Source organism: Thunnus thynnus, chromosome 3, assembly GCF_963924715.1.
Source record: "Thunnus thynnus chromosome 3, fThuThy2.1, whole genome shotgun sequence".
NCBI classification, from domain to species: Eukaryota; Metazoa; Chordata; class Actinopteri; order Scombriformes; family Scombridae; genus Thunnus; species Thunnus thynnus.
The window spans coordinates 11,878,874-11,904,443 of NC_089519.1; the positions used below are offsets into that span (position 1 = coordinate 11,878,874).

The 25,570-nt window shown below is 41.8% G+C and overlaps 1 protein-coding gene across 1 annotated transcript; it reads right to left on the bottom strand.

The window, feature by feature from the left end:
- Nucleotides 1-858: 858 nt before the first annotated feature.
- LOC137179504 (N-alpha-acetyltransferase 15, NatA auxiliary subunit) lies at nt 859-17,646 on the bottom strand. Its single transcript, XM_067584225.1, has 20 exons — nt 17,453-17,646; nt 12,561-12,645; nt 12,353-12,457; nt 10,012-10,169; nt 9,103-9,237; nt 8,468-8,621; nt 8,013-8,132; nt 7,797-7,892; nt 7,416-7,522; nt 6,835-6,907; nt 6,492-6,661; nt 6,234-6,386; nt 5,075-5,203; nt 4,706-4,919; nt 4,363-4,556; nt 4,160-4,268; nt 3,968-4,066; nt 3,601-3,744; nt 3,415-3,512; nt 859-3,304 (listed from the first exon to the last, which is right to left on the bottom strand). The coding sequence occupies exons 1-20, from the start codon at nt 17,504-17,506 to the stop codon at nt 3,107-3,109; spliced, it is 2,595 nt and encodes an 864-aa protein (XP_067440326.1). The 5' UTR covers nt 17,507-17,646; the 3' UTR covers nt 859-3,106.
- Nucleotides 17,647-25,570: the final 7,924 nt, after the last annotated feature.

The window sequence follows — 25,570 nt, forward strand, 5'->3', positions numbered from 1 at the left end:
TCACACTTGGGGGCTGAGAAAAGGCCCCTTTACACCAGCGGTAAATACTTCATGGTTCTCATCCTGCTGTAGTATGAATTCAATACATCTGAGCATTTTACTTTCAATTCAAGTTAAAATAAGTCTTCTGTTAGTAACAGCACCACATCTGACCTTAACCTAATACTATTTCCTGAAAAATTTTCAGGTATTTTCCCAGACTGTCAGCCTGTGTTTCCCCTCAGCTGCTTATGTCTGTGTGAAAGCGCTTTTCTAACAGACAGCTTCAATTCCTGTTCACAATCAGCTGCTCTTCACAGGTAGTGAAAGAGATGTCAACGCATAATTTTAGATAATGTTTTTGGATCTCTGCAGTTCCTCTGTCCGCTGACCTGTCCTGACAGAGGAACGGCTGTGCTGCTGCTGCCCTCTGCTGGACGATTTGTTCCCACATTATAGTACATCTGTATATGAGTGTATGCTGTCCCACTGACCCCAACAGGCACTGCATCAGGATTTGTTGTGAGGTTAAGTGGAGACCTTTGACAAACAACAACAACACACAACAACAACAACACACACACACACACACACACACACACACACACACACACAGAAAGAACTCACATTAATCCAGCAATAAGGGCTACTGAGTGGACCACAACATGCAGCTACATTGGAACTTTATTGCATATGCATTTGTTTACCTGTGTCTTGATAAGGGCAGGTATTGTGACAACTTTAAAAAAAAAATGAAATTGATTTGGGAGAAGAACATAAACTATTCCCTCTTATCCAGCTCACAAAATAAACATATTTTATAAAGCAGCAGAACAAAGAACACACTGTAAAGATCATTTTTATCCAAATTTAGTAAGAATCTATTTTCTTGAGTTATATCATGTGCTCACAAACGCCTGAACAGTTAAACAGGGTTGTAACAATATTTCATAGTGGGATTTTGTATGTAGCACAGATTCAATCTGTGATATATAAAATGTGTGCAGTGATGTCATATTGCAGGGTCATATTTTGATGTATCTGGTCAAATTTAATAAAACGGCAACTTTTTACATCTCTATACTTGAGCCCTCACACTCAGTTGGACACAGAAAAGGAAAGGTTTGATACAATTCTGTTAAACTTGAAAGATGATGTCATTCAGACTAAAAAGAGCAAATTACTAAACAAACTTGATGTTTTCAGGCCATATGTGTACATAGCAATGTGACAGAAAATAGGCTTTACAATTGGACAAATGTCAGTGGATGAAACCATGAATCTTTGTGCTGCACTGGTTCAGTGAGGCCTCAATTACAAAATTCACTTAATCTTAGAATGTCAGAAAAAAAATTCAAAGACAGTTAATGAAAAGAAAAGTTGATCTACATAATTTATTGGGTGACTGAAGAATCGCCTTCAACTTCTCATATATTAGAAAACTGGAGAAAAATAATCTGCTTGGTTTGACTTGAAAAAACTGGCTTGGAATTGGTTGTAAATACAAAATCCTAATTTTAACCGAAAAAAAAGTATGTATTTTATATACAGTGGCCACATCTAAGGACCATGAGTGTGAAGTCAGTCCGACCCTAAAACAGCGAAAGTAAGATGACCAGCAACTCTGTGAGGTTAATCCGACTACACACAAACATACAGATGCCAAAAAGTCACTTGTTTTTTTTTGTTTGGTTTTAATACAAAAATCCAGAGATATCATACATCATCATCTCAGATTTCATCTTTCACATTAGAACCCAAATTAGAGGAAAAAGGGGAAGAAAAGAGATTATCGGGGGGGAAAAAATAGGGGGAAACAGAAAAAGTAAAACAAATTCCAGGTGCTCATACTTTTAAACTTGTAACATTTTCACTTGTCACCACGGGCAACGGGCTTCGATGCTGAACTCTGACCTTTTGAGGAGCAGTTTTCATTTGCATGGAAGAGCCCTCTGATTGCCTGTTAGAGTCCCTTAGTGCATGCAAATAAAACCATTTTTAACAGTGCCATCAGCGACGACACAAGTGACTCTGCCAGGAGGCTTGCTGTAACCATTTGAACCAGATCTAGATCCGATTATTATCAATAATAAGAGCTTCATTGATCCATTATGGACAGAAAGGTGTCTATGGTATTGCTTAGATCTATCCGGCTTTCTCAGAGCTATGTAAAAACATTAAGAGTGTATTTGGAACGGAGCACAACACACAAACTTTACAGTTTTTATTCTGTGCTACAAAGTGCTCCTTAACGACAAACAGAGGATTACATATTCCCAAGCTGAACTAGGAACCATGAGGGAAGCACAGTTGGACCAAAAATCTGTTCACATGTGAGGCAGCCTTCTCCGAGCTGTGTTCCTGCAGATATCAGGCCTTTATCACACACTCCACTGCAATGCCACGTGTAGATTGGCGGTTTACTGGAGCACAGACGAGTGTTACAGCAGATAGAGATACACCTGTGCTCGCTGGATGTCCTCAGCATCTACTTTGGGTCCTCAGTAACTCTTCCTGCTCAGCTTCCTACAGATCTGTCAGAGATCAGATCCACTCAGCTCAGTCTCCCGTTCCCCAGTGACAGTTGTGTCCTATTTTCATTTAAATGAGCTTTTCTTTTAAAATAAAGAGAACACAGTATGCAATAGGCGTATCGCAGCAGCACTTGAGTCAAACTCAAGTGGTTGCCGTCACCGTTTTTCATCATCTCAGAGGAAACCCGACAGTCCATGTCCGTCCGTCACAGTTTCTCCCAACAGTTTGCCAATAACTGTTGTTTATTTTTCATATTCAGTGTGGTTGGTAGCTCTATTAAAAAAGTAAAATGGCCATTCTGTTAGCTTCCTCTTTTTCCCCCTCTTTACCACAAATATACACAACCGCACACATGCCCACACACACTCATACACACACACCCTCGATGCACGCACACACACACAGTCCTGATTTTCACCATGTGGGAGGGAGCCAAGCCATACCAGGTCAGACCCAATTAAGCTGAGCCAAAGAACGAAACACCTATTTCGCTTCCCTGTCTGGCTCTACAAAATGGCTGCCAGGCGTACCACAAGGCTCCGTGCTAGGCCCAATTCCTTTTTCTCATCCGCTGTTTGTTGTTCTGTGGCGCTCACATCTCATTGGCTAGCTCCTCCGTTTCTGTGGAGATGTCTCCGTTGGCGATCTTGGTGTTCTCCTCGTATCCAGGGGGCATGAAAGCTAACGTGTAGGGGTAAAGCTTGTGACACTCAGCGCGGTATGATTCCGTGCGCTCTTTACAGTCGCCGAAGATGCTGCTCCGGAGACCCTCCAGGACCTCTGTGCAGATCTGACCGAGGGAAGGAAAAGATAGAAATGAAATCAAAAATGGATTCGAACATTTTACCAAACAGCAGAAACTGCAGAATAAAAAAAAATATTTAAAAAAACCACACAAACCTTGATGGTTCTGTTGTTGAGTGACTCATCTAGCGCAGTGGCCAACTCTGCTGCCTTTGTTTCCGTCGATGAGTCCAAATACACCATCATCTTAGCAGCTGGAGGAGGGAGAGAAGAGTGTAAGTGTGAGTGTACCTGTATTAATAACTTTCTATACGAGTGTGTGAGAGAGAGAAAGAGGCCTACCAGCCAGTCGGTGTGGTATGGAGTCGGAGTGTTTGGTGAGGTAGGCCTGGTTGAAGCTCTTAGCGTTGCTGTCTCCAAACAGCCGGGTGATCTCCTGCTTCAGGACTGTCCGAACCACCTCCGGCAGTTCTTTGCTCTCCGAGACTGGATCGAGGGAAGAAAGGAAGGTTGGAGAGATGTATTCGGTTAAAGAAGGAACCCGTGAGGTGACGAGGAGAAGGAGTAACAGAAGATATAGAAGATTGGGATGAAAGGAAGCATTGTGGGAAGACAAGAGCAGGTTGTTGGGAATTAAGTTAGAAAAAGAAAGGATATACAACAGCTGGACAGAAAATTCACATCCAAGAGAAGAAGAAACTTCCTTTACCTCCTTTAAAGAAGCGTACTAGACACTGGTGTAGCCATGGGTGGTCTGAATCAATGGCCAATGCCCTCTTCACTGATTGAAGCATCAACAGGTATTTTTCTGACAAGAGGAAACAGATTTTAAATGTGTGAAGGATAAAATAAAATAAACAGCTCCTATGTGAGGTTAGTGAATGAAAATAAGGCTGCCAACCTTTCCTGAAGTAGATCTCAAAGGCCATTAGGTGTGTGTCAATTTTGTCTTTCACCAGGTGTTTGAGAGGCATCAGGAACTTGACGGCTTCTTCCAGTGGATTTTCTACCTATAAACAGGAAGTTAAAGGGAGAGGAACCGTCAACATCACCTTGACCGATTTTGGCTCACTCCATCACTCAATCCATGTTTCTCACACTAACCTTAACCAGTTTGTCGGGAATGAGCTCCTCCTTGGGCCCTCCGATCTCCTCGTCATCATCCTCTTTCTTCTTCTTCTGGTTTTTAAGCTGCTTCTCCTTCTCTGCATTCTTCTTCTCCTCCTCCAGCTGAGCCTTCTTCTGGGCTCTCCGCTGCTTGTTCCTGAGCTTCTTCAGCTCTTTGTCCGAAAGGTTAGCTACAGATGACAGGTGAGAAGAGCGGCGTTAATGATGGACAAAATGTTCTCCTATATTCCGTTTTTTTTGTCCAAGACAGCTTTTAAACCACTGATAAGACACGTCAGCAAATGTGAATCTACACTCATCATCACTCCCTGCCCCTCACCAGTGTCGGCCTGCAGCTCCTTGCTGTCGTCAGTCAGGGGATTGTCGTGCAGACTCAAGTAGATCTGGATGGCGGTGACAGCGGCCTTGTAGTAGAAAGGATGCATCCTGAGCACATCCTCCAGCTTCAGCAAGTCCACGTAGGAGCGTAGCGTCATCTTCCTCATGCAGTAGGTGTGGAAATCAAACTGGTCGTCCGTGATCTCCACAAAATGCTGATTTGTGAAAGCAGGGGAAGAATACGTGATGTGAAAAATAGAGGATCTGACAAATGAAACATGAACAGACTTGACATGCAAAAGCTGAAGAGTCACATTCAAATGGCATATAATAATGCATGCAAGTATGATCCCTGAGAAGAAAGTCTCACCCTTTCGATCTCATGGCACTTCTTGAGAGCCTCCCCAAACTTGTTCATGGACTTGTAGGCGAGTGCACACTCTGTCTGGAACCACATACACTGCATCTCGTTCAGGTTCTCCACTGCTGAAGCTCCCTCCTGAGTAAAGACAAAAAACCAAACAGACGCATGCATGAGGAAAGCAAATGAAAAGGATATGGATATCGTCAATTATCTAATGATGTCAAAGGCTGCAAACACAGTGAAATACACAAGTTGTAGAGGACAGATCTTCCATGAGTGGGTCCATATGTAAGACTATCTCTCACACTCAACAGCTTGATGTCTAGTTCACAATTTAGTCATTTTGTGTCATCACAGGTGCAGGCTTATTCAAACTTATCTGGATCCTGACTGCACTTGTTTAGGTGAATCCATGTGGCAACAACCACGGCTTAAAATTGAAGCCAATGTGGAAGTCCCTTAAAGTTCAATACCACTGATGGCTGCTAGGTTCATGACTCCAAAAAAATCCCTGGTTCCAATAGACTCCCATTCGAAAAGCATGAACTTCTCTCATGAAATACTGAGTCAATAAATGTTTTCAATGAGTCATTATGGTCTCAATCGCTAAATTCAGGTCCTCTAATAAAAGTGCTGGTGGTTATTTAGGAAATTATTACTCCATTAATAACATTTGAAGACTTATAATAGCTTTTATGTCTGCTGTCATTTGTCTTACAGATAAATGCCTTAACTCTGAAAACTATTACTGCACAATTATTTATTTTGATGTATGTTTCAGTTTATTCATCTCCACCTCCAGTTCCTGCTCTTATACACACAAACACCCACACAGTAAACACAAACACCATGTGAAAACTTAAATCCTCTTTACTTTCACACGATTATCTCCTGAAAATATTATATATTATGAATGAAGTATGGAGTTGCTCTGTTAATGCAGAAATCATACTGTGTGAATCTGCCGTAAGTGAATAATCTGTAAAGGAAATATTCACCCTCAGTTATTTAGGGATGAAGGATAGAAATACTGTACATAAGGGCTATGGGATCTCAAGGTTGTACTAGTCCTTTGTGGACAGAAAACACGTCCATGATTTTTGTTTTTGTCATTTAAAACAGTTTTCTCAGCTCGTCAACTCTCAAGTGTGTCAGTTTTTCTCACCCGTGTGAACTTGGAGCACATTTCCTCGGCCTCTTTGACCATGCCAGCCTTCAGCATGTACTTGGCACATTTGGAGTTGATGAATCTGTCAGCGGTGTCCAGAGCCTGCGCTTCATCCATCCACTGAGCCGCCTCTTTGATGTTCCCAGCATGCTGCAGGAAGATAAAAGGTCAATACAACAGCTATGACACAGCACAGCGACACTGTGCTCCCGAAATATACACAAGTGTAAAACAAAAACATGCAGTGTGTGTTACCTTGTAAATCTTGGCTTTGATAAGGAAGAGTTCGATGAGCGTGGGCGTACTCTCAATGGCTGTGTTGATGTATTCTAGAGCCAGTGTCTGTTGGTCAACCATGTCGTAGTGCTGTGCCAGGAAGTACTGCACCCAGAGCAACGTGGTCGGCGGCTCCTCCTTACCGTCATCTGTGACAGAGCAAGCAGAGTCTGTGAGTTTGCGTCTTAAGATTGTAAACAAAAGACTGCAACAGATACATTAAGTTATAAATGAAAACCAGTCTACATTGCACACTGTTAGAAAGACCTCAAACTTATTATCGCCATCCAGATATTACAATCTTGTGTAAGTTTCTCCTCACCGTTCTGGCTGAACATTCTACAGCTTTTTAATGAGGTTTCATAGCTGACCACCAACTCCTCTATTATTGCCACCTGCAGAGAAAAAGAAGAGAAAGTACATGAGCTCAGCTACAGTGTGAAGTATGGACTTGTATTATGAATAATTCAGGGTTCCTACACCTTTTCTTTAATCAAATTCAAGCACTTTTCAAGCATTTTCAATAAGTACCCCTACACATTTCAAGTTAAAAAAAAAAAAAAAAAAATCATTTTGTGTGTGTGTGAAGGGGTGGGTGTAATAAATATATATATACATACACATATACATACATACATACATACACAAACCAAATTAAAATTCAAGTATTAAAAGTCAAGTGTTCAAGGATTTCCAGCACCCATATAAACCCTGATAATTGTTATCTAATTCTTGACTTCATCCAGATTTAGTCCTATTCAGTAGAGATAAATCTTTCTCTCAGTTTGACCTCCCTTCCTTCAGTGAGTTATGTAAGCTGCGTCACAGTGAAGTGAGGAAAAGGCGTCACTGTGATTTAGATTTAGATCAGTCATCTGACATCGCTGGTAGCAGTGCTGTCACCTTTTCTTTGTCGTTGTACAGAGATTTGAGGGTGGTGAAGACGGGCGGACAGCCTTTACTGAAGTTCATCCTCAGGTACCTGTCCAGAACCTCTCTGAACTTCTCGCCTGCAGACAAACAGGATGAGTGGAGAGGATCCGTCAGCTTTTACTCCGCTTCTTTTACACACTTAACTTACTTCCTTCATGTTTAATTGATGATTTTAAAAAATAAAAGTGGAGTCTAAAAATAAAAGAACCAGAATAGCATGAACATATTTAAAAACTAAACTAGAATTAACTGAATACAGCTACTAGCTTGTTCTTTTATTATGATTACATTGATGGAAATGTTAACTCAAGTTACTGTTTTAGGTGAAAGGAGACGTATTATTGGTCACACCAGAAAGGAAGTTGAGTGGCAGCCGACGAGGAACCAGGCCTTTAGGAAACTTCTCCCAGGTTTCCTCATAGATCTTGTGTCTCTCTTCTACGCTGCCTAAAAAAGCAAAAGATTTTCAGTACAGTGCGGACAACTGCGGCTTCTTTAATCAAAGTAAATATTTTAGTGGTCAGTGATGCTGCTATTGTTTCTCATAGAAAGGATAATGTGTCATACTTGGTTTTAGGGCATTCTCCAGCCCGTGGTAATAGGACCAGTTCTCTGGGTTCCTCTCCTGCAGGCGTTGGTAGACTTCTGTAGCCTCGTCCAGACGCTCCAACTTCAACAGCAACTCTCCTACAGAAACACGAGGGGAAGAGCTCCGGTGTCAAAATACACAGAAAATTCAAAAGAAAAATGTCATATAAATGTTGGACTCTTGCAAAACACATCCTATTAGAAATACAACTCGTCATCTCAGTGTTCATTTTCTCTGGATGGAAAGCAACAAGTACAGAGCAACTAGAGGACAAAGGGTCACCTGCTCTGTTGAGCATTAAAATATCTGATATCATGTATAAACATCAGTTCATGTCCAGAATGATTCTTGTTCAGCTGAGAATTTCAATGTGAAATTAAGACTAAATATGCAGGTTGTGGCTTCAGTGTGATTTTGAGAGAATGAGCCTGACCTCGTGTCTCTTCCACTGCCAGTTTGTCACAGATCTGCTTTTCATAGTTGGACAGATGCTCCAGAGCCTCCTTGTACAGGCCTGCTTCCCTCAGCACCTGGTTCTGGTACAGCAGCAGCTCGCTGTACTCGTAGTCCACTTTGTCTGGAGATGTCTGGACACACACACACACACACACACACACACACACACACACACACACACACACACACACACACCCGTGTATGACAGACATGGAAACAAAAGCAGGAAAGGTGTTAGTGCCATTATTATTTTGTACAAGCAGCAGTGAAACATTACTGGAGCTGCTGGGTGGACTTCAGTTTACGCTGTTCAGGAAACTCTGCATCATTCTCCAAGTATATGTGCATTTTCCTTCTCACATTAGCTTTTTGTATTACACAGATGGCACAAAGACAGGAAGGAGACTGGTCTTATCAGGAGCGAGCCAGTGAGACTGAGCTCTATTGTAGTTCTTACCAGACAGGCAGAGACAACACCAATACTGAAAACTCTGTTGAAGGTCTACAAAGTACGTACACTGTAAGATGCATCAGTCAGACACCTACAACACCACATGAAATCTCCCCTAGACTTTAAATAAGACAACATGATAAGCTGTCAAAGTGTCGAACCTGTTGTGTTTTCCTGAACTCCTCGATAATCTTTGCAGCCATCTCGTAGTCTTCCAGGAGATGATAGGCGATGGCATAGCCGATCCAGGAGGCCCGCTGTGCTGGGCGCAGCTGCAACAGCTGGTACCGTGTCTCCTACAAGATCAACATGTGAACACAGGTATATTTAGCCATGCTTAACATCTGAACCAACAGTGTGGAAAAAAGACTGAGCCTAGCTGATGTCCCCTGTATGACCACTCTCCCATGTGCAGGCCCAGAGGATTCAAAATGTGATGTGCAGCTACAGAGATAAAGTAGGAGTAAATGAGGGGACAGTTGGCAGCGAAAGTTGGAGAAGAGCAATTTTGCTGATTCATGGTATTGTTACCACACTGTTGCTAGCTGGCTCAGAGAGAAAAACAGTCACACACACATACACACACACACTTTCTCTCTCATCCATATTTTTAATCCTTTCAACCAGACTTTTATCTTGTCTTTTCATACCTCTTGCTAAATAAGCATCTAAATCCCTGGCTGTGTCCCAGGAGAACTGTTCTACATTGTGAAGACTGATTGCAACCTGATATCAGCCTGCTTATTCGCTGCAACCTCTCCAAATCAGTGCCATACTGCATCCTGGACGAGGGGGAGCAACAGATGGGAGTGTGGGTATTCTGGAAAGTTCTTTCACAGCCAATTGTTTGTTTTGCTTTGCTTTTGTGTTGAAAAGAAAAGTCCCTGTATCTCTAAAATCTGTTTCTCACAACAAGGTCCCTGGCTCTAGTGGTGCTCTCCTGTGGCTGTACCTGTGCTGTAACCGGCCAGGTTTTTATGGTTTTCTTCACGGCAATTCAAAACATATCTCAGAATTATTATTCAACTAGCTCAGACTCATCCACCCTCAGTCCCTCCGTCAGTCCTCACCCTGTAGCCCTCCAGGTCTCTCATCTGGATCTGCAGCAGGGACAGGTCCCGGAGGATCTGCAGGTTGTCCTTGTCCCACTTCAGAGCGTTGCGGTAACACTTGATGGCCTCATCGTACTTCTTATCCGAGCGCTGCAGTAAGCCGTACACATGCCAACCTAAGATGCGCAAGAAGTTAAGGAACAAAGAAACACTGTCCTCTATATGAACATCAAACTAATACAGTGGAAACCGCTTAAACCGGATCAAAAAGCAGGACGGAATCATTCCTATACAAATGCTGTTTAAATAACTCGCTTATCGTAATCAAGTAGTCCGCTTACAGTGTTCATTTTGGGTCTTTTTATACATGAAAACAAAAAATGTAAAACTACAGTAAGTCTATTTTTTTCTTTTTACCTTATTCACATAATACACGTACGATGTGTAATTAACGGCTATCAGGCGTTGCGGCGCACCTCCGCAGGTTTACGTGGAAGTGCGGGTTGTGGGTGTTTATTTGTAACCGTCGTGAAACAATCAGAAAATAACGATTTATTCCTCTCATTCACCAGCTTTGTCACTACCACTGCTCACTCTCCTCATTCACTCTCTAGTTCACTCGACCACTGCTTCTCTCTCTCGTCTTTTTAAAAATGAGCCGGGAAGACGACAGCGAAGCTTCACTTTACTTTTAACGTTATCAAACAAAGAGAAATGTCCTCCCCTCTTCCTAGTAATGTTGTGTCCTCCCTCGTGGCAGGGTTACAGCTCTGATCAGTCTGATCGCCGGCTGTGATCGGCCGCAGCGTTATAGGTTGTGTTTCTCCATAAGTTGATTCTGGTTCAACTCTCTCGCTGCGGCCCCCACCCCCCGCAGCCCAAACACACAACCTGTCTGCTTCGGGCTGGTTACCTGACGCTGGTGCTGCGTGCACACTGAAATCATGACGGAAAAAAGAAAGTCTCTCAATGAAAAACGTAGTCTCTTATGTAAGCTTATGGCCAACCTCCAAAAACGAGCCACCGAGATGCAGCAGCGAAACAAGCGTTTGAAACAGCTGTTCTGCATTTTCATAAAGTCAATGAAATTCAGTAAATACCGAAGCTGCCCGTTTCATTACTTTATATTCATGTAATAAATACACAAATGTCAATTAGATGGTAATCTGCATAAGAAATAAGGAAAAAGAAAAAAAAAATCAGTTATAATAATGATCTGCTTATAATGATTAATTTGACCCGGACAGGCATGATCACTATGAGTGTTTTCCACTGTATCAAAAGTGTACAGAGGAGCGCACAGATGCTGAGGTCACTGGGGTCACTGTGGGGCCAGATTAAATTGAACTCTTTCAAAAAGGAAACACGTTCTCCTACTTATTCCAAAATGGGGAAAAATAACTATTAAAAAAGTTAAAACTGTGAAGACAATGTATTGAGACAAAAAGACAATTAGAGAGCAGGATGAGAACAGAGACACGAGTAAATTATAGCCACATGGAAAAAATGCACTATAATTGGTTCACAATAATCTAATGAGCAGTGAAAAACATCAGGTTTTCTATCAGATTAAAAAATATATACTGCAGCAGCTTCTGCTTATACAAGTTAATATGTTAACCTTGCTTTTTTACTAAATAAAGTCAGTGTTGATTATTTGGAGGTTCCTGAATGAGATGACTTTAAAAATTTTTTTTTTTAAAAAATCACAAATCAGGGATGAGACTACACCCCCAAATGAATGTGTACTTTCAGATGTTACAGCCATGCAGAAAACAAAAATCCATTAACATTTATGGATAGAAAGATAACTAGCCTAGTTTTTTTAACTGACAAATTAATTATCAACTAATTATTTGAGCCTTACTCAGATTAACTATGACTTAAAATGATAGTGTCTTTATATTTAAATATCAGCATACATCCTTCAAAAATACGCACTACATAGGCTAAACGAGATGGGTTTTTGCAACAGACATTCAAGATAAGGAATGACTAGTGAAGCTAAAAAGAAAGCTGTGTGTTGTCTGCTCAGAGATATGTTGACTTTAGGCAGGGCTTAGGCTGAGACAGCACTTATCTGCTGGAAATGTGCGCAGATTTCACTCTGGCCTGGGAGTCACAGAGAGGGAGAGACAGAGAGAGAGAGCTGAAGAGAGAGGATGTGCTGACTGTACTCCACAGAGACAAGAGCTCTTCTACACAATGTGTGGCATCTCAAGGTCCTGTGGCTTAGCACACACACATTTTACAAAACACACTGCAGAAAGTCATAAGTGCCAACAGCTTCATCTAAAACATATCTCCATGTCTGAAATAACCTGCTCCCGACTACAAGCAGGCACATATTTAAGGATACAGACGTGGCTCCTGAGGTCATTGCGCAGGCCTCTTCTCACCAGTTCGTAGGCCTCTTCCTTCTTCCCCAGACAGTTCAGGGTCAAGCCCTTCATCGCCAGGGTCTCTGAAAGGTAGCAGACATTGAGGAATACATATCGCCCATGCACGGAGACTTTTACCACACACAGATCTTTACCGCTATACATACTTCTGCTGCTGCTGCTTACCTCCGTGCTCTGCAAACTTGGGGTTGGACAGGATTTGTTTGCAGAACTTGAGCCCATTTCTGTACTGTTTGTGTTCGTAACATCGCTGTCAAAGGAAGGAGAGAGAGAAATCACATTAGGCCAAGACAACAGGAGTGAAACTTCAGTAAGAGAAAGAGTGCAAAGCTCATCCTGTAGTTCACAGCTTTGACTCATATAGGCTCAACTTAACAAGACCCATCTGAAACTATTCGGTGAGGTAAAGCAATTAAAATAAAGGACCCTTAGGTGTCTTTTATTTTTTTGTGATCCACAATGGGGAACTAGAAGACAGTACAAGGAAGCGGGTTATAAACCACTGCTGACTTTTATGTTACAGTATCTTCCAAATTCTAAATTTTGCATGTACTGCACATCGAACATATAAGAACAAGGAGCAACACATTCTTGGTGAATCTGCATTTTTATAGTTCTGGTTTACTGTTTGGAAGCAGACAAGCTCTGAATTGACAACATAACATTATCAGACAATGTACTGCATATCTGAATGACCTGAATAAGAAACATCCACACAGCCGAGATCACTCTTCAAACACTAAGTATTAAAAGCACCTTAAAGAAATGACCCGCTCTCAGCCCGAATGTTATATTTAAATATGCAGTTTCACCATCATCAGTACACCAGCTCTCTTTTTAAGCTGATCACCAACTATCTGGGGAGATTGTGTATGTGTGTGTGTGTGTGTGTGAGAGAGAGTGAGCGAGCGAGCAAGAGGGAGATATAGAAGAGTTTAGCTGGCAGATGGCATTGACTTCCCTAATGATGGGAAAAAAAAAAAAAAAAAAAATGACGTCAACCTCACAAACGGGTGCCAAGGTCAGTTATGAAATTAAAAGTAATTCACTGTTGAACTAAGAGGAGGATTACACCATTAGAGAGCTGAGGCCAGAGGACACAAGAAACAGGCTCATGTCCTGTCAGACACTGGATTGTGCTGCTTAATCTACACACTCTGAGCTCTAACTGAGCTGCATAAAGGACAATGTGAAACGAACTTGTGCATACTGGTGCAAAACAGTTGCATGTGTATGAAAGGACCTTCTGTCCAGGGGTGTAAAGGACGAACGGAGAGTAATCTTGACACAAACAGAGGTGTACACACACACACGCCCGCAGCTTTGAGTGACACCAGTTTGTCTTCACATGCTGAATTAAAACAAGGAACTATAACAAGACAGAACAATGCATTTGCTCTCTAGGTTTGCAGAAAAGCTAACAAAACACTGAGCTCTTACTTTGTGCAAAACACAAACAGAGAACTTGCCCACAAATGAAACTAGATCGGATTGCAACTTCTTCTTCACTGGAGACTGGAGAAAAACGATGGCATGTAACATGAGCCCGAGTGAATTTCACAATGTTTCAAGTACGTGATATGTGGTTTTGCCTTCATTAAAATTCAGAGAAATAATGCCAAGAATGTATGAGGCCTCCCCCAACCCATGCCAGCCTGAAGTGGCTTAACAGTCGAACCACTGATCAGCAACTTTTTAAGTTTGAAAGACTCGGTTACATAATCTGTAGTCTCTGTTCCCAAAGTTTTAAGATTCACACTTTTAAGATGAAGTCTGGTTCTGCGTGTTCTGTTCCTTTTCAATATCAGAAGAAGTTTCAGTGGAAAAAATGAAGTACATTGGAAATAGTTGACAAAAAAAGTACACTTCAGACATCTGTTGTAATAGACAGCAGCATTATATGGCCAAAACAAAGTCATTGTAACAGCCTTTACATTTAAACCGCCTGCAACAAGAGCCAATGTCCTGTCAGCAATGTCTACAAAAAGTAATAGTTCAAAAAGTCACACATGCATTATGCAAGTATACAGATGCTAGTACACAGGCTGTATATTTAATGTAAACTCAGCAGCATTAACACCACCAGCTGTGCTTATCCAGCATGTTCTGTACCTCACCCAAAATAACTCTCCCCCCCTGAGTTACAGAGTCTGTCAGAGCGGTGGCTCTAAGCTGCAGGGCTCGCTGCAAGGAGCTGGAGGTGCACACGTTAGATTTAGGAGAAAAACATTTCAAAACTTCTTCCGAAAAACATGCAGCATTCACATAATGTTCGAAAGAAGGTAGTGACAAGTGTTCGTGTCGGTTGGCAACTCAAAATAGTGACAGTGGGTCTAATTTCACTCTGTACTGTCGGAGTGAAGCTAAATTATTACCTCTGAAGATAAAAGACTTAGTTTCAGTTTCAGTGGAGTTATACACTGTTCGCAGATTTCTCTAAGCCATCAGAAAAAGAAGGATTTTCTTTTCATACTAGAGAGTAGTATGTATGATATTGTAGAGGTCCTGGCACCTATAAACCAAACTCTATATTTTCATAGTTGTGCACAGAGCACCACATCATGTTTTCAGTCAGACTCAGGTCTGTTACAGTCTTCTGAACCTGTCCGAAAAAGGACAAAAAACCCCTAAAACCCACATATGTTTGGAGTGGGCATGTTGCTACAGGTATCAGTGAAAGTAAATAAAAAATCTGGAAGTCTATAGTTTCTACTCCTTTGAGTCAGGATTTTACAATTCTGAGAAGTTATCCCGACAGCAGTGGTTTTCTCTGATGTGTCTCTGGCTGCGAGGGAAACATTTAGAGCTGCTTCACTGGTCATACGACATAAATGTCTACCTGGACTGTGCTTGCACACTATTTGATTGGCAATGGACACACTTTTTTGCCAGTCCCCTATGCACCGCTGTTAGATTTGTATTTGTTTCTTTGCCTCCTCTGTCTGTGTAACACAGTCTTGTCACTTGTTGATACAGCTTAGGGAGAAATTAGAAGCGCTTGGTTGGATTTGATGAATCTCCCTGAAAGCTCAAACAGAAGAATAGTTTTCATGTAGGAACAGGATCTTTGCACATTACCTCTGCATAGGGGTACTGACGAAAAACTGCAATTTTTTGAGGAGATTAATCATGCAGTCCTACTTTAGGTTAGGCTGCAGTATGGAAAAGGATCTCCCCTTACCCCGAAAGAACTCAATGGAAATTCATCCATCTCCGCTACCATCCAGAAGTTGGAGACCTGCCAACTTATAATAATGCATTTAGGCTGCCAGTCTGGGAAAGCAAAAATAAAGAGGGGTGTGGTCCTCTTCTGAATACAGCCAGCCAGAGAGAAAACTGTTTCGAATCTCAAATCACAACCCCACTGCAGAAAGGTTAATAACAGTAATTTTATTCGGGGTTTCCTCAGTCATACAACAACAATTACCACCAAACGCTTCCAGACCTCTCTTTAACTGGGAACAAGACATAAAGGTCACCTCACATTATTAGTGTTCAACAATGTCTGGCTGGGATCAGTTTTTGACAGTAAACTCGGATAAAAGCAGAGGTAATGTGCACAGATGTTTGACAACAACCCACACTGAAAGTCAAGAAACAGGAGGAAAACCTGCAGTACATCACACTAGTAGTGAGGTGCACAAATGCAAATTATTTGATATTAAGTGTGGTGGCAGAGGCTTGTTTTTAATTTTCTGATCAATGTGTATTATGCATTACTTTAAATCAATTATTATTCACTGACTGAATCTTTGCATTTATCCTGCACTGCTCTACAGGGAAATTACCATGACAATTTTTTTTGTGGAATTCTATGGTTATTATACATGCAATCTGAAAAACACCATTTAAATCCATTAACAGTGCAGCCTGACAACAGTTCAGGGAAAAGCAATACCCCCTCTGAGGTATGCAGCAAATGCAGGCTCCAACTTCTCAAGATCAGGTGCAGGTCACAGGTCTCTTTTCCTTGCCAGAGGTAGAGCGACTGAATGCCAGCCCACTGCTTATGTGCTGATAAACATTCACTAACTCTCTGCAGAGCCCCCAGCACTTTCAAAACAATGATGTTTATCTGAATCAGTTAGTGACAGTTCCTAGAAAGCAGTACATGCATTTCTGTCCACGCAGAGATGTTCAACAACACAACACACACTGACAACCGAAGAGCACGGCAGAGGAACAACTGCTCAACCTGCAGCAAACTAACCAGCACATATAGGAAAAATAGAAAAAGACCTCTGACCTACATAAAACTGTGTGCAGATAGTAAACAGTGGGGCGACACCAGGACTCAAACATTACAGAGAGGGATGGGTGGTCGGATGGGTGGCTGCCGGAGCACAGCAGGCCTGAAGCAGCTACAGATTTGCTGACACAGACACACCGGTCTTTCCCTCGTTTTCATGCATGCACTACCAGTTTGACTGAACCTGCCGTCGGCCGGTGGTGTTTATTTGTGCAGGCCGAGATTCCCCACACACAGAATAAAACTGGCATTTCCTTTGAAGTCTGCTAAACCTCAGATATCTAGCCTGGTATTAGCTAACGTCAAATGATCAGTTAACAGGTTAGCTTGGGCCACGTCTGATACAAAACACACTTGCAGGTATATTCCGCTGAAGACAACGACAAATCAACAAATGAAACGGCCCAAAGGATTATAAAGTAGCTCGAGAACCTAATTAACAGCTCACCCGACCGTTACTTTCGTTAGCTTAGCCGTCGTGGAGCCTGGCGGTAAGTTAGAGGCCTTACGCCACTAACCGCCAAAGTTGGCTATTTGAACCAACGCCAAAGTGTTTTTTAGTATTATTGAATTTTAATCACAGTGAAAACGTCTGTCAGAATCACAGCAGTCATGAACAAACATTTGGGCTTCACGTTACAGTGACAGCGCACATCAGGGCCAGGCAAGCTAACAGCTAACACATTCAGTGATGCCATTTTGCTAATGCTAACAGAGCTATACCTATACACCGACGGATCGTTAAACTCGCCCGGTGTCGGTGTTAACGGCAGCTAAAGTTGACCCGCTTCCTAAACTATCAACTCACCAAAATCCTCTTGAAGAGCGCGTTCTCTTTCGGCGGTAAAGTAACTGTCGGCATTGTTGCAGCTGGGATCAGTTTCCCCCTCGACCTCAGCACATGTAGCTAAAGTTAGCCCGGGCAGTCGAGACGAGTCGAGCGGAGTGACGGCCCCGGATCGCCCGCTGCAGCCGCTCCGCCGCTCCGCTCGATTGCTCCGTTTTCTCTCCTCGCGTTTCTGGCGGAAGCGGCGAAAACCTTTCCAAATGGCGGCGGATTAGTTTTACATGATAGAGCCATACATTAATTGTTTTGTGACAAATAAGGATACGTCCCGAGACAGATAAAATGTTTCATCTTTGATCAATAATTTGTGTCTGATTCTATAATACGTTTTTTCTTCCCATTCCCATGTTGATCATTAATGTGTTTTTCTCCTACAAGGGAGTATTACTATACACACTGAGAAATTCTTTTTTTTTTTTTTTTTTTTTTTTTGAGATTACGAGAATCAAGTCGTAACTCTACGAGAAAAGGTCGTATTATCAGATGTAACCTCCATAGTGGGGCAGCTAAAGTCAAATTTTGGTGGAATCGTTCACTTTGTGATACAAGCATCAAATTTTGCACAGGGATTCATCAATAAAATAACATTAGGCACTTGAATATCAACCTGTAATGATAATTATGAGTGAGCGTCATGCACTAATAGAATCTCTGTGTTTCAAAACATAGGAACTGATCCCTCAAACATTAATTTTGGACAGTTTGTTTTGATTATGTGAAGATAATTGCATCCATTTGGTGGCTATCTTGAAAAACGGCGGCCATATTGGATTTTAGTTTGGCTAACGTTAATTTCTTGATAAGCAGCTTAAAGGTGAACCACATGCAAAATTTCATGCTTGTATCACCATCTGAAAGATTTTGCACTTAGCTGCCTCACTAAGCCTTGTCATTGACCACTTCCAGCCATTTCCTCTTTCCACAAAAAGAGGCAATTTCTTCCAAGTCCGAGTGGTTCTTTCTTCAGAATAGACACACAATCGTTTTAAAGTCCTGATACTCATAATAATCTAGTACTGATGTGCCAAAAGATAAAGTATTTAGTTACTTATGAAACATACACTAAAGCCTATACTGGAGCTACAGGCCTGCTTTGAATGCTCCGATTGGAGTGTTGTTGAGGCTGCATCTACAGACCTGGATGGACTTACTGACACTATCACATCTTACATCAGCTTCTGTGAGGACATCCTTGTGCCCACCAAAACTTTACACCTTCAATAACAATAAGCCCAGGTTCATAGCAAAGCTCAGGTAGCTTTGTCAGGGCAAGGAGGCCTACATGAGTGAGGACAGGATCTTGTACAACCAGGCCAGAAACACTCTGACAAAAGAGATCAGAGTAGCAAAAAGGAGCCACACCGAATTGCTGCAACAATCCTGCGTCAGTTTGGAGAGGCCTGCAGGACATCACCAACTACAGGAAATAATCCCCCCACACTGCAGAGAACCTTCAACTAGGCAACGACCTGAATGTGTTTCACTGCAGGTTTGATCAGCTCACTTTCACACCCCTCACCTGTTCCAACTCAGACATCACACAACCAACTGCACCCTCTGCTATAACCTCCCTCCTCCCCCCGACTCCCCACCTGCACTGATGGTCTGTGAAGAGGATGTGTGTCAGCTCTTTCAGAGACAGAAGATCAGGAAGGCACCAGGTCCAGACAGCACATCACCCTCCTGTCTGAAAGTCTGTGCTGACCAGCTGGCCCCCATCTTCGCACAGATCTTCAACAGATCACTGCAGCTGTGTGAAGTCTCCTTCTGCTTCAAACGCTCCACTATCATTTTGGTCCCTCAGAGACCCTCCATCATTGGATTGAACGACTACAGGCCCATAACCCTGATGTCTGTGATCATGAAGTCCTTCCAGAGACTGGTGTTGACCAACCTGAAGGGCATCACAGGCCCCCTGCAGTTTGCCTACTGGGCAAACAGATCAGTGGATGACACAGCCAATATGTGGCTGCACTACATTCTGCAACACCCTGACTCCCCAGGGACGTACGCAAGGATCCTGTTTGTGGACTTCAGTTCAGCGTTCAACACCATCATCCCAGAAGTCCCCCTCACTAAACTCACCCACCTCCACCTGTCAGTGGATCACAAACTTCCTGACAGACAGGAAGCAGCAGGTGAGGCTGAGAGAAATCACATCCAGCACCTGAACAGTCAGCACTGATGCCCTCAGGGATGTGTGCTCACTGCTCTTCTCCCTCTACCCCAACAACTGCACCTCAGGAGACGCGTCTGTTCAACTTCTGAAATTTGCAGATGACACAACAGTCATCAGCCTTATCCGAGACGGAAAGGAGTCTGCAAACAGATGGGAGGTCAAACAGCGGACCCTGTGGTGCGGTCACAACAACCTGGAGCTGAACACACTCAAAACTGTGGAGATGACAGTGGACTTCAGGAGGAGCCCCCATCACTGCCCTCCTCTCACCGTACTTAAAAGCACTGTGTCAGTTGGGGAATCCTTCAGGTTTCTGGGATCTACAATCTCCCAGGACCTGAAGTGGGAATCCAACATCAACACAGTCATCAAAAAGGCCAAGGAGAGGATCTACTTCCTGCGCCAGCTCAGGACATTCAACCTGCCTCAGGAGGTGCTGATCCAGTTCTACACTGCAGTCATCCAGTCTGTTCTCTGCACTTCCATCACTGTCTGGTTTGGGTCGGCCACCAAACAGGACAGTAACAGACTACAACGGACAGTCAGGTCTGCAGAAAAGATTAGTGGTGCCAACCTGCCCACCATCCAGGATCTGTACACCTCCAGAGTCAGGAAACAGGCAGCTTCACTGTGCAGAATGATACATGTGTAGAGTTTTTCACATTCATCTGCTGGGTGCTTGCCTTATAACAGCCTTAAAAACCTTTTTATTCAGGAAGGCTTTTTCATCTTAACTCATTATTTTCTTTATGTTGTATGTTTTTAATGCTGTAGCACTTTGAGTTTCACTGTGAATGAAAAGTGCAGTACAAATTAAATGCATTATTACTATTATTATTATTATTATTATTATTATTATTATTATCTCAGTTTACTCACGTATAGCCTACCTGTGAGCAGGAATTGTGACATCATAACTAGTATGGAGCCAGTAGTGGTTCAATATACAACCTACAGAAGTTTGAAGTGAAAACTTGCAGCCTCCAGCACACATAGACTGAGAACAGACTTTTTAGTTAAGTAGGAGACATCTTGTGCCAAGTAGTTAAATTTTTGAAATGAACAATATTTGCATATTTATAGGCAGTTCTGGCTTTTTCAGTGAGGGAGAACGCATATGTAATTTTAAAGATCCCCTGCAGGCATAGTTTAAAACATAAAAATACTCGTCTTTGACTAATAATTTGTGTCTGACAGTCTGGTTTTTGCACAAAAAAGTTCAGTTAATTAATTAAAAACCCTTAAAATGACATCTACTCCCTCTCCTCCTCCTCATTGAAAAATCCAGTTAATGTGTCACAATTTGAATAATGTGTTGTATCCCAAACGTAACCCCAAACAAACTCAATTAAAACTGCAAATAGATGTGGCAGCATGTCTGTGATCATCAAAAAAGCAAGCACAATTAACACCTTTAATTAATCTATGCTCTAAAATAATTCTGATTTTCATAAGATATTTATGAAACATACAACATGTTGAGTGCTGTCTTTCTTATGGAAATCTTAAACACATAACCATGCTTGAAAACACAAAAAATACAAAAACGTACTAATATAATGTCTCCTACTTCACTGAAAAGTTAATTGTCAGTGTATGTACACTGGAGGATCCAAGTTTCCACTTGTTTCACACTTGCAGTTGTAAACTAGTTGTGATGTCACAAAATCATTTAGTACATACATAAGTTAAACTGATATCTAAGGTGAGCACAGAGAAACTTTCCTTCTTCAGCAGATAAAAATGAAAACAGTCTTCTAGTGTCACATTCATCATTCTGCACAGTGAAGCTCAAACATTCAACTGAAGGAACAAGAAGATTTTTCAGTGGAGGGGCACTCTAATTTTACAATACATTATACAATACAAACAAATAATTTTATTAATTCCACTAGGGGCAATTTGTTTGGAGCAGCTTGTCTTACACACAACACAGTAACAGGCCTACAAAAAACAAGCAAAACAAACACATTTTACAGATTACAATAATATTTTAGACAGTAACTCTTCCAACTTTGTGGCAGCAGTTTGAAGAAGGTCCCTTTTTCACCATGACAATGCCAACATATTCAAAGCCAAAAGGAAATGGTTTTACCAGTTTGTAAAACTTAAAGGTACCCTGTGGAGTTTTCTTGTAAACAAAAAAAAGCTACGTTTATGTTCAGTGTTACCCACCAAAAAGCATTGTGTATATCCCTAAGGTCTAACATAAGTGTCAAATGCATTTTCTTTGTCATAGAACATTAATAATGCTGTTTATAAAAATATTTTAAATCCTGCATTGTTTACATGTTTGGTTTCTAGTCTTCTTCTTCATTGCCTTTATGGGCGCATTGTTATGTTTTATTGCGTTACCTCCACCCATAAATCAGTCACATAACATTAAAGCATTGACAAGATTTTGTACTGCATCGTCCGTACGTTTTTATACATATGCATTTTATAAAATCATTGCTCCAGAGCACTACAAGTGATCATAAGGGTACCTTTAAATGTGCCCACCAGCTCACAGTTACATCTCATGCGTTTAATCTGTACAAAAAAGTGTAAACATAGCAAGGTGTGGTTTTAAAGGGGGTCATGTGACTATTTCTTAGGCAAGCACAGTGACTTCCTGGAGTCTTGTTGTCGTAGTGAGGTTGCTTGGCAACCAGTGGAGACTCCTGGATGTCACTGTGTCCGGCCAAGAAATAGTCCAGCACACAACCCTCAATAAAACCACAAATTTACACTTTTTACACTTGGGTTTTTGCAAGCTCTGTGAATTACATACACTTGTGAGAATATAATATAGTAGCTCAAGGATAAGTATTGTTTACTGTGATGAATAGTTCAAACTGTACGCATCCTTAAATTTTTGGTCTGACTTGCTCTCTCTCTGTCGGTCTGGCTCCCTGTTTGAAGCCTCGTTTTGGCTCCAGTATTTTGGACATGGTCCATCTACCCCATGTGGAAATAAAAGAAGCAACACGATGTACAGCGGAAACAAGCCCCAAACCCCATAATCAAAATTCCTCATTTATCACATGAGATTATTAACCATTGTTATGTTAACCAGCTGGTTATGTCCCAATCTGGCTCTGTGTCCCTCCACTAGTCCACCAGATGCCCTCAGACTTTTTCTCTGTTTGTTGAACTGGACTGAGTGGGAGAAGGGCTGATAAGGTCCAGATTATATTTAAGGACCACTTGAGATACTGTTGCTTTCTACATTGACTCTCATTGGAACTAAGTGCTCAAGTGAACTGAAACACTAGTTACGTTATTTAGAGCTGCAGTTGTCTTTTAGTCCAATTTATGTTACATGCAGCCTTAATATGCAGACCACTCTGCTTGACAGATTTACTGGTGCTTGTTTGTCAGCAGCAATTTATTTTTCTAGTCTTTGGTAAAGGTTCCTGGGTTGGCGATGTAGTGCTGAGGTTTGTTTGCTGTGTTTGCTCAGTGTGACTTGTGCACTTTATTTTTATGTAATTCTAAAACAGATTAATGAATGATGGTTTATATATGAAGAGGATTGTGCTTGGTTATATTGTGGACTTCAATTTAACTCAGGGATGAAGTTCTGTTTTTGATGTGTCCTCAGCCCAGAGCAGCTGTTGCCTTTTGTGTTTTTTCATGTTTTCCTCAGCCTGTTTTTCCCTCCACACCTGCCCTGCTACCTGTGTCTCCCCCAGCCAATCAGCTCTTGCTGCCTGTTCCTTGTTGTTTCAATAGTTCAGTTTGAATTTAAGTCCTTGTTTCAGTTCAGTCTTGTTTGATTCTTTGTTGAGTTTGCTCTGCTTTGTTCTGCTCCGTTTGTTCAGTTTAGTTTTAGTTTGCCTGTATCTGAGCCTAGAATTAAGACATTATTCTTCAGCTTTGCTCTGCCTACGGTCTCCTTCATCTGGGTCCACCTGCTCCACTCCACATAACACTAGCACCGTTATGCTGACCAACTTCTGATTGCAGAGTACCCCAATTACCATTGAACTTCCATAAAGTTGAGGGGTCTCATGAGAAATTCAATGCAGCAGAGGTCAAGATATCCTGACTTTTAATCCTTTGTATGGGTCAAACTCACTAGACACTACATTTCACATAATACAACTTGATGGCCTTTTTTTTTGTTAGACCCTCCTTACAGTCAAAGCCATGACATTCAAACTCAATTCTCTGAGTTTGCAACACATGGCAGGCTGTTATAAATGTTTAGTCTCCAGTCCAAGCCAAGATAACCCTGATGACATCATTGTGACATCATCAGGGTTATCTTGTCAGATTCACAAAGCTCCTCCAGAGCCGCAGAAGACCTTAAACAACTGTTTTTACAGGATGAGTGAAATGATTGTGATGTGCAAACTTGGTAGCAGCCCTTTAGATGCAGTAACAGACAGAATATGTGTCCTTTGGTCCTTTTTTATCTTAATGTCTTATTGGTATCATGTTGTCATATTGTCATAAATTAGAAACACACATATGCTTTACTGCACAATGTGCTATTAGGAATATGGGACCAGAACAGTAGCAGTTAAATTTTGGCATCGAAAATAAAATTTGGCATTGAAAATGAAACCTGAACCTAAAAAAAGAAACATTGGCATTGAAACACTTGTGTTGGAAAATAGGGAAGAGAAACAGATTTGTCCGTCTATAAGTAATTTTTTTGGTTTCACTCATTTATTAAATCACTTTTTAGCTCTATTTTAAAACAATTTGGTGATGTGGTATAATAATAATAATAATAATAATAATAACCTACACAAACTATCTAAACGAATATAAACTTTATGATCTAACATCTGGAGACATCATGTGTTGAAGTGTGATGTAACATTTTGATCAACATAACTGCTTCACACTGAAAGCTGCTGTTTTAGTGTGAAGTGGGAAGATAAACGTAGCAGCACAAAAAGCAGGATGAAGTTTCTCCCAGTTCCATCCAGCAGCCACTAGAGGGCACCACATCGATAGAAAAGTTGAAACCACGTCACTGCTCACAATATGACACAATTTGATGCTGATCACCTGCCAACAAGCAGACTTTGCACTACTTGAAGGTTGTGAGGGAACGTGGACAGCCCGCTAAGCATACAGTACATATACATGTGCAGGTTATCTTAAACAAGCCGGGGCAGCATACAGAGCACTTATCCCACAGTCTGATACTCACCATTTAAACTGAAAGATAAAGTCATCTGAAGGTAATTAGAATAATCTAAGTGTGTGTGTGTGTGTGTGTGAGAGAGAGAGAGAGTTGGAGCTAAAGAGAGATTTTCATGGTGTTTTATTCATGGTGTGAGACAGCTTAGGCCTTGCTCTGCTGTTATCTGGTGGCCTCCTACTCCTCCACCACCACAATGGCTCCTGCTACCACATTCATCAACTTGACACCACACACACACACTCCACACTATCCCATCCCCTGCCCCCCATATGTCTTTCCACTCCACATTTCTCCAGCTACATTTCTTCACCTTATTACTCTCAGAGAGGGAGAGAGAGTGAATGATTCTTCCAACTCATCTCCCACTCTTTGTGACACATCATTTGTCGCTCTGATTAGAGCCCATAACAGTGCCTCTGGAGTGTGTGCGAGGCTGATGGTGTGTGTCTGTAAGCGTTTGGCTACAGGAGGAAACTGGCTGTCATTAACTCGGACTTGTGGCTGGCTGGTTGTCTGCTCTGCTGATGATCTGCTGAGCGCTGAGGAGCAGGAGAGACTGTTCTGTGTGTTTATGAGGTCTTTTACCTGCCACTTCTCTCTAAAGATGATGGGTTTTTTGCTGCAGCAGCCCCTAAAAGAAAAGCAGATCTTGAGTGGATTGGCTGGACATCAGAGACATAACTTTTGCACTGTAAGCCTGTAATAGCATTTTATCCACACTGGCGATTGTCAGTCAGTTGATCCAGTGCTTTGA